Source organism: Mus caroli, chromosome 5, assembly GCF_900094665.2.
Source record: "Mus caroli chromosome 5, CAROLI_EIJ_v1.1, whole genome shotgun sequence".
Lineage (NCBI taxonomy): Eukaryota > Metazoa > Chordata > Mammalia > Rodentia > Muridae > Mus > Mus caroli.
Window position 1 is genome coordinate 136,870,772 of NC_034574.1, and position 10,002 is coordinate 136,880,773.

The 10,002-nt window shown below is 51.0% G+C and overlaps 1 protein-coding gene across 2 annotated transcripts in view; it reads left to right on the forward strand.

The window, feature by feature from the left end:
* Lmtk2 (lemur tyrosine kinase 2) overlaps positions 1 to 10,002 on the forward strand; it is a 91,018-nt gene that overhangs the window by 75,899 nt on the left and 5,117 nt on the right. For both annotated transcript variants that reach the window (XM_021162666.2, XM_021162667.2), the window contains exons 11-13: positions 202 to 3,109; positions 9,008 to 9,140; positions 9,453 to 9,692. In XM_021162666.2, coding sequence (XP_021018325.1) covers positions 202 to 3,109; positions 9,008 to 9,140; positions 9,453 to 9,692 — 3,281 coding nt within the window. The remainder of the gene's footprint in view (positions 1 to 201; positions 3,110 to 9,007; positions 9,141 to 9,452; positions 9,693 to 10,002) is intronic.

Here is a 10,002-nt window from a genome sequence, read left to right on the forward strand (position 1 = left end):
GGGGGGGGGGGGAGATGGGTGCCTCACTCGTTCTTGCCATCCTCTTGTGCTGTATTCACACTCTGAGTTAACCCCTTAACCAGGGCTAGTGGTGGTCGAGGTGTGGAAATCTTAGGGAGAAGGGCATGTTGAGTTGGCTCTGAAGTAAGGTTCTATCTTTCCCTATGTCCCTGTTGTTAACTTCCCCTGTGTGCCTCTCAGGTATGAGGTGCTGCAGTTCTGCTGGCTGCCTCCTGACAAGAGGCCAGCCGCAGAAGACGTGCACCGTCTGCTAACTTACCTGAGGATGCAGAGCCAGCGGGACTCGGAGGTCGACTTTGAACAGCAGTGGACCGCTCTCAAGCCTAACAACAACAGCAGGGACGCAGCCAGCAGCGCCGCCTTCCCCATCCTTGACCACTTCGCCCGGGACCGGCTGGGTCGGGAGATGGAGGAGGTCCTCACGGTGACTGAGACCAGCCAGGGCCTGAGCTTTGAGTATGTGTGGGAGGCTGCCAAGCACGACCATTTCGATGAGCAGGGCCGGGGCCACCCAGACGAAGCCTTGTCTTACTCCAGTATGTTCTTCCCAGTGGAGGTGTTTGAGAATTCACTTTCAGATCCTGGCCCTGGCAAGCAAGATGACGGTGGCCAGGAGGTGCCCGTGAGGGCCCCTGGGGTGGTCCCTGTGTTTGATGCACACAAGCTCTCTGTTGGAAGTGACTATTACATCCAGCTGGAGGAGAAAAGCAGCAGCACTGTGGGCCTGGACCCCCCGGCACTCCTCACCACTGAAGTGGATGATCTAGGAAGGGCTGGCGCTGAGCCGCCCCACCTGACGGTCCCTAAGAACCCCGTGTCTGAGGAACCCAGGACAGAAGAGGATTTCTTCCAGAGCAGTGCTCACCCCAAAGACGCCAGCTCTACCGAGGACTCACGTGCTACCAGCATCCCTGGGAGCCCTTTCAACCTATTTAGTGACCTTGACAAAGCAGATGACCTGCCCAGTCACCAAAAAATATTTGATCTAATGGAACTAAATGGAGTTCAAGCTGACTTTAAGCCAGCCATCTTGAGTTCAAGCCTAGATGACCCCAAGGACACCTGCCAGTCTGACAAAGAAAAGCCCCATAAGCTTTTGGACCAGGGCCCTCTGTGCTTATCAGAAAGCCTTTTGCACCAAGATCACTTTGATCCACTGAGTGTCCAAGAATTGTCAGAAAACTTTTTATTTCTTCAGGAGAAAAATCTACTGAAAGGCTCTCTGACTACCAAGGAGCATGTGAACGACCTTCAGACAGAACTTAAGAATGCAGGTTTTACCTCAGCACTGTTGGAGTCACCCCAGAGAGGCTCTGTAAGTTCTGAACTTGAGTTCCTGGAAAATACACTAGACTTTCCTTTGTCACAGGGAGACACGAGTGGACAGAATGAAGGTACAGGTGTCATGTGTCACGGTGGTACCTCACCACAGGCCTCCCCAGCCTTGCTCACAGAAGAAGGATCTCCTAATGCCCCCCCAGACTCAATTCTGAAGCCAGAAGAAACCAAATCCTTTATAGATGTCAGAGTCCCTGAGAACTCCATCTGCCTGGATCTAAGCCCCGACCCCGTGACTGTTGGAGTTGAAATTCCTGCTACCGATGCCAAAACCCTTGATGGGGGCGACGGACCCCCAGACGTCACTTGCCAAAGCAAGGAGGCCTTGAGTCTAACCAACAGAGACCCCATCCTTGTGAATGATATTACTGCTCAGGGTAGTGTGGAGAGTTGTCTTCCAGAATCGAGACAGGATTTACAAAATCAGCCATTTTCAGAAGACCCTCTTAGTGTCAGCTCACTGGAGAAAAACTCGGAAGCTGTGGAGACTTTAAATCGGCTTAATTACAAGGCTGCCCCAAAGGATGCAGCCTTGGCATCTGCCCTGTCCTCGGATTCCACCAGCCAAGATAGCCTCTTAGACGACAGTTTGTCAACACCCATCCCCACCTCAGAGCAGTCTGTGGAGACGCCAGACTCCCTGGATTCAGTGGATGTCCATGAAGCATTGCTAGAGTCCCTGGGCTCCCACACCCCTCAGAAACTCTTGCCCCCCGATAAGCCTGCGGACAGCGGCTATGAAACGGAGAACCTGGAATCTCCTGAGTGGACCCTGCACCCTGCACCTGAGGGCACTGCTGACTCAGACGCAGCTGCAGCAGGTGACAGTGGCCACAGCAGTTTGCCTCCCAACCCGGTCATTGTCATCTCGGATGCAGGCGATGGCCACAGAGGTGCTGACGGTCCTCCTCAGAGCTTCACACTTGGCACCCAGAGTTCATATCGAGACTCTGCATACTTCTCAGACAATGACTCAGAGCCAGATAAAAAGCCCGAGGAGGTCCCAGGAACATCTGCCAATGCCCTGGCGTTGGTAAAGGGCCAGTCCCCACCTGAGTCAGTTGTCCCAGAAGAAAGCTCTGATGTCAGAGAAGGCTGCCTGGAAGCCCCACAGGACAAGCCAGATCAAAGTCAGGTGTCTACTTTGCAGAATTCTTGTCACTCAGAACTACAAGAAACATTGCAGCCCACACCAGCTGATGCTTCCAGAGAGACCTATCCTGTGAACGACGAGGCCAGCAGCCCCTTGAGTTTGTTGAATTCAGAACTTAGCAGCTGCGATGACCTGGACACACAGGAAGATCGCCCATGCACCCTGGCCTCCACAGGTACAAATACCAATGAACTCCTTGCATACATGAGTTCCACACTGGATAAATCTTTGCCCAGCCACTTCGAGAGCTCCAAGCTGAAGGAGCCAGACATTGAAGGGAAATACCTGGGCAAACTTTGTGTGTCTGGGATGCTGGACCTCTCGGAGGATGGGATGGATGCAGATGAGGAGGATGAGAACAGTGACGACTCGGACGAGGACCTGCGAGCCTTCAACTTGCACAGCCTAAGCTCTGAGTCTGAAGACGACACGGAGCACCCTGTGCCCATTATTGTCAGTAACGATGATGGTAGGCACCTGCGGAGTTTGCTGAAACCCTCAGCTGCCGAGGCCATTGAGCAGCTGCCGGAAGACTGGAAGAAGGAAAAGAAGGCAGTGACATTTTTCGATGATGTCACCGTTTATCTGTTTGACCAGGTATCTCTATTTATATTGTAGAGAATTTCAAGAAGGTGTGAAGCTAACTGTGGTCTGATTTGGTTTTGTTTATAAACATCCAGAATTTTGTTTCGGTTTGTGTGTGGTGTGCATGTATACGTATTTGCGTGTGCGTGTGCACGTGTGCTTCTCTGTGGGGAATGGAGGTTGGTGCTGGGTGTCTTCTTTGTCCACTTTCTACATTATATAAAGAGAGCCAGGTTCTCTTCCTTACACCCCAAAGTTACTGATTCAGCTCATCTTAGCCAGCTTGCTCTGGAGGTCTGTCGTCTACCTTTTGTACCCTGAGATAACTTTGAGATAACTTATGGGTGCTTCTCCACATTTACATGGGTGCTGGGGACTTGAACTCCAGACCTTATGCTTGCTTGGGAAGTGTTTTACCCACTGAGCCATCTTTTCAGCCCCCCAAATTTTATAACTTCTGACTCCAAAGACACCATCTTTTTGGTCCCATGGCTATTCATGCCAGCTTCCCCTTGGAAATGCAAACCTCCTGGCTCACCTTGAGACCTGTGCTTTGGCTCTCGTGTCACAGTACGGATTCTAAGCCTTTTCATAATGACTGCCACCTGGGATATGACTGGGCTCCACATTTCCACATTCAAGGCAGACAGTGATAGCAGAGCAGACAGTCTTGGGCTGCCCTATAGCCCTCAGGACAAGCAGTAGCTAAGCTCTCCAGGAGGTCACCATGAGAACTTGTCATGAGAACTTGTGGTCTTTTTTTTTTTTTTTTTGGTTTTTCAAGACAGGGTTTCTCTGTGTAGCCCTGGCTGTCTTGAAACTTACTCTGTAGACCAGGCTGGCCTCGAACTCAGAAATTTGCCTGCCTCTGCTTCCCAAGTGCTGGGATTAAAGGCGTGCACCACCACTGCCCAGCGATCTCACAGCTTTAAATGTCTGTCTGTCTGTCTGTCTGTCTATCTATCTATCTATCTATCTATCTATCTTTGTGTACCACTTTTATGCCTGGTTCCCTAAAAGGTCACAAGAGACTCCCCTAGAACTGGAGTTACATATGGTTCTGAGCTACCATGTGTATACTGGGTATCAAACCCAGATCTTCTGAAAGAGTGGCCAGTGTTAAGCCATGTCCCCAGCCCCAGCTTTTTATATGGTTGTTGGGGCTTGAACTTGGGTCCTCAGGCTTTCATGGCAAACATTTTACCAATGGAACCATCTCCCCAGCCCCTTCCTTCCTTCCTTCCTCCAAGTTCTGCGCTTTCTGGTCTTCAAAAACTTTGAGTTACTGTAGGTGTTAATGGAACCCAGGGCCTTGGGATAGTAGTGTACTGTCACTGCCATACATCCCTAGTCTTTGTGGTTGTGACACAGCTAAGTAGTTCAAGAGAGCTTTAAATGCTCTTGTAGCCCAGGCTGTCCTTGAACTGGTGGTCCTGTTGACCCTGAGTTTGCTTCTTGAATCAGTTAGATTCTGATTAAGCTCTCAAGTCATGGAGCCTGAGAAGGCCAAGGATCCTTGCTGTCTCTGACAGTGCCTGCCCTCTTTTTTTACTTAGTCCTCAAAGCCAAGCGCTTGGCTTCATTTTGGCCTTTGGGAAGCACCTTCTCAGGGTCCTGTGGTGGAGGCTTCCAGCACTATTCCCCTCATCCCTGCGATGCTGGGCTCGAGTCACTTTCTTACCAAGTGTCTCAGGGCTAGGGTCACAGCTCAGCTATAGAGAGTGTGTAGCCGGCAGCACGAGATAAAAGTGACAACAAACAGCAACCCTCTTCTTTATTGCTGCTTGTGGGGTTAGCTGAGCCTGCCGTGTGGGTGGGCTAGCCAGCTGCCTGCCCACCTCCAGCTGCTTTCAGGGCTCTCCCAAGGCTGACCTCCAGAACCAGCGGGGCAGCTCCTGGGAGCAGAGGCAAGCCTGCCTCTCCTGTTATTAGAGTTGGTTTGCGTTTTGGCTTTCTTTGGTTTGCGTTGCTGGTCGCTGTTGTCCTTGGCTGAGCTGTTAGGGCCATGGCTAGATTGATGAGTAGGGAAGTGGCTTCCTCCCCAGGGAGCTTCTGGAAGAGGCTAAGATTTGGGAGCCTCTCCAAAGAACGGCTTTCAGCTTCCTGGATTTTTTTTTTTCTATATTGTTTTCTCTTTTCAGTTTCATTGCTATCTCCTTCATCTTTAGTACTTCCTTATACTCACATTGGGTTGGGTTTTTCCCTAGTGCTTATCTTTTTAGTGAGTATGGGTGTTTTACCTGCATATATATATATATATATATATATATATATATATATATATATATCCATATATCCATGCACCGCACGCATGATGTGCCCAAAGAGGTCAGTTGAGGGTGTCAGCTCCTCTGGAGCTGGAGTTAGAGATGGTTGTGAGCTGCTGCCATGTGGGTGCTAGGAATCAAATCCAGGACCCCTGGGAGAGCAGCCAGCGCTCCTGAGCCAGCTCTCCAGACCCTTTTCCTAGATTCTGAGACTTAACTTTTTTCTGTTAGCTGTTGCTGCTGTCGCTGCTACCCAGAGGTTTTACATACGTTGTATTTCTGTTTCTAGTTCATCCAGCTCAATGAGCTCCTGGACTCCCTTAAGGCTTCTTTGACCCATCAGAGATTATTTACATGCACATTTTTTAATTCCTGAGAGTTAGAGATTTCCTTTTCTTTATGGTTAATGCATTTATCTTATTTACTACATTTCTATTGGTGTGTATGCGCTCATTGCCGCCCCGCTGTTGTGTGCATGTGGAGGTCAGAGAGTAAGTGGAAGAGTCATCTCTCTGCCCTGTGAGCCCTGAGAGTCCAATTCAGGTCATTGCGCTTGGCAGCAAGCACCTTTACCCATGGAGTATATCCCCCACTTTCTTTTCCCACTTACTCGTCTGTTTTTGCAGTGTGTGTGTGTGTGTGTGTGTGTGTAGGTGGGCAAATGCCACGGGCATATGTGGAGGTCAGAGAACAGCCAAGGAGAGTGGGTTCTCTCTTTCCATTGCATGGGTCCAGAGCTAGATCGGCCTTGGCAATGGGCGCTCGGGTTGGGCATTTTATTGTCTCTCTGGTGAGGACCTGCAGTCTGACTACTGTGGGGCCAGTGAGACGAGTGCGGAGACATGGCCTGGCACACATGGGTGCCCGGGATCCACTCACCTGGTCTGGCTTGCACGGCAGGTACTTTATGAGCTGAACTGTCTGTTTTCAGTGGCGTGCTTGGCCGTAGGTGTGCTGTTTGCTTCTGCTCTTGTGCGTCAGCCTCTTTCTCTCCTTTGGAACACTGCTGTCAGCGCTGTGTTTTCTGGGCTGGGTGGCGGTTATACTTTGGAGGAGACTGTCCCAGGGGTTCAGCGTGTGTGTACTACTTGGGTCAGTATTTCCCCACTTCATACAGAGTAGAGATGTTGCTTCTGGGTGCTGCCTGCTGCCCCTCCCTCATCTACGACTTGGCCATGTGCATTATGTCTACATCCATTGAAAAACCCCACCACAGCCGGGCGTGGTGGCTCACGCCTTTAATCCCAGCACTCAGGAGGCAGAGGCAGGCGATTTCTGAGTTCGAGGCCAGCCTGGTCTACAAAGTGAGTTCCAGGACAGCCAGGGCTGCACAGAGAAACCCTGTCTCGAAAAACCAAAAAAGAAAAAAGAAAAACCCCACCAGACGGGACAGTGGCAGGTGGATTTCTGTGAGTTCAAGGCAGCCTGGTCTTCTGCTTGAGTTCCAGGACAGACAGGGGCTACACAGAGAAACCCTGTCGAGTGGGGTAGGGGTGGCCTCATCAGGGTCTGGGGATGTAGCTTAGTGGTAGAACACTTGCCTAGAATGTGTGAGGCCTTGAGTTCATCCTAATCACCATGACCCCTTCTCAAAAACAATTAGTGCAATCAAGCAGACATTTTAAGAAATTGATGAGCATGAGCTAGGAGTGAATCTTAGTTGGTGGAGAGCTTGCTTAGCATTCATAAATACCCGAGACCTCTTCACATGGGCCTGGTGTACACAGCTGTGACCCAGCGCTTAGGAAGTACAAACTGGAGGAGAGGAAGCTCAAGGTCATCCTGGCTACTCAGCTAGTTGGAGGCGAGCCTGTCTCAGCGGGCAGGCGGGCACGCATGCATGCATGCATGCATATGGGTGAGGAAGAATAGCTAGGGCTAGCAAGGGAGCACAGGGGTTAAAAAGTGCTTGCCTTCAAGCCTGCTGAGCCACGTTTAGCTCCTCAGACCTACAGAGAGAAGAAGGAAGAGAACCCATTCCCACAAGTTGTCCTCTGACTTCCATGTCTGTGCTATGGCATGTGCCACTCATATTCCCACAGAGTAAATAAGTAAATAAATAAATATATATATATATATAAGCAGTATGGCCAGCTTTTGTAGAAAGAAAGAAAAGAACATAAGGTAAATGGGTTTCTATCACCCAGTGGCCCCGTCTTCAGCATTGGTGCTCCGGGTCGCTGCAGCGGATCTTGCTCTGCTTGGAGAGGTCCATCCAGCTTTGTTTCTCAGCTTCCTTTGCCCTCTATCCACTGACAACCAGTTCTTCAGCTCACACTCACTTCTGAGGGATATTTTCTCCATCTGTAGATCCTGAGTTATCAGCCCTTTCCTGTCAGCATTTGGTCCCACTGTTTAAACTATTTCAGCTTTTCCCAGTACTTGTGACCTTTGGCACCTGTGTGGACCATTTCTTCTGTGCAGAGAGGTTGTCCTGGCCCCTTGAAGGATGGACCATGTTAGACTTCGTGTCTTCCCGCCGTGCCATGGGCAGTCTGGCTTTGAAGGTTCGAGTGTGTTGGTCCGTTTCTCTTAGGCCTTCACAGCTGACTTTCGGCCACAGCTCAGCCCCCTGTGACTTCGGTATCAGTCCTAGTTCCTCTTTCTGCTCTGGCCTGCGCATGCACCCCTGGCTGGGCTGAATCTTGGTAGCGTCCCTCATCCCATAGTGTTTCCACAGCTTTGCTGCATTGTTTGTGTGTTCAGGGTAGGCCCAGGAACTACTCAACGGCTGTCTGGAGTCTAGGACTCTTCCCTCCTGCATCCATCTTCCTGTTCATGTCCGGCTCAGAGTCTCAGGATGCTCTCACATGCCTTGTGCAGGTGCTAAAGCTACATTTGAGGCACCGTATACTGTAGGACCTTGCTGTATAGGTGGCATGGGCCTGTAGTCCCATCATTCAGGAGGCCGGCAGGATCAGGAGATTGGTGCCAGAGCTGGAGGCAGCTGGTCTTCTTGGTGATGCATATCTTTAATCCCAGCAATGTAGAGGCCGAGAGGCAAGCAGATACCTAGGGTTTGAGACCAGCCTGGTCTACACAGTGACACCCTGCCTCAAAAGGGAAGAGATGGCTCATGGGTTAAGAAGACTGGTTGGGGGCTGGAGAGATGGCTCAGCGGTAAAGAGCACTGACTGAAGGTCCTGAGTTCAAATCCCAGCAACCACATGGTGGCTCACAACCATCCGTAATGAGATCTGGTACCCTCTTCTGGTGTGTTCGAAGACAGCTACAGTGTACTTATGGGTGATATTAAATAAATCTTAAAAAAAAAAAAAAAGAAGACTGGTTGGCCGGGCGTGGTGGCGCACGCCTTTAATCCCAGCTCTTGAGAGGCAGAGGCAGGCAGATTTCTGAGTTTGAGGACAGCCAAGGTTACACAGAGAAACCCTGTCTCGAGAAACCAAAAAAAAAAAAAAAAGAAAAGACTGGTTGACTTTGCAGAGGACCTGGTTGCCAGCACTCGTGTGTGTGGCAGCTCATGATTATCTGTAACCCTGAATCCAGGGGATCTGGTGCTGCCCTCTTACCGTAAAGTTAGTAACTCCTGGCATACCTCACCCGATGGTCTTGTCAGCCCGGGGGAAGGAGCCACGTGGGCTCCAAGAAACAGGCTGACTGCCTTCTTTGTTTGGCTTTTCAGGAAACCCCCACCAAAGAGCTGGGGCACTGCGGGGGAGAAGCACACGGCCCTGGGCCCAGCAGCCCAGCAGCGTCCTCAAGTTCCCCCTACCTAGGGAGGTGCATGAATTCCGAAAGTTCCACGGATGAAGAAGGTATTTGTGCTGTGTTGGTCAATTGCAGTCATTGTGCGGGTACTTTGTTTCTTGGCTTGTCTTTGAAACAGTCTGACTATGCAGACCAGCTTGACCCGTGACTTAGGAGAGACTCCCCTGTCTCTGCCTCTCTCCCAAGTATTAGGAGGCCCATGGTCTACTGTTGGGAAGAAAGGAGCAGCGCCTGTTTAGGTGCCCGTCTGTGTGTTTCTGCCCCGCCATCTGTCGGCAGGCTGTGTCGGGAGGCCCCAGCTCCCTCTCCTTATCAAGAGCTGATAATGTAAAGATAACAGGGTGCTGTCCTCACTGCAGGCGGAGGCTTCGAATGGGACGATGACTTCTCCCCGGACCCTTTCATGTCAAAGACAACAAGCCTTCTGGGTTCCAAGCCTTCTCTTCAAACCTCCAAATACTTCTCCCCTCCCCCACCGGGCAGGAGCGCAGAGCAGAGCTGGCCGCACGCGTCCCCCTGCTCCCGGTTCTCCATCTCTCCCGCCAACATTGCCAGCTTCTCTCTGACACACCTCACGGACTCAGACATTGAACAAGGAGGTGAGAGGAGCCCTGCATGTGCTGGGGGTGGGGCCACGGCCGAGGCACGATGACTTTCATCCAGGAGTGCTCGTTTACCTTAGCCTAAAGGACGGTGATCTTATTCCATGTTAGGCTGTCGTCCTGAGTAGATTACAAATCTGTTGGAAATTTCTCAGTTTGCCAGGGGGGGAGGGGTTGGTAGTGGGGTTCCTGGGATATACTAAGCACATTATTCTGCTACTGAGGCATATTCCTCCCTGGGGTTTCTAGGTAGATGTTCTACCCCTAAACCATTCCACAGCCCCTCACTGGGGGATTCTAGGCAGGG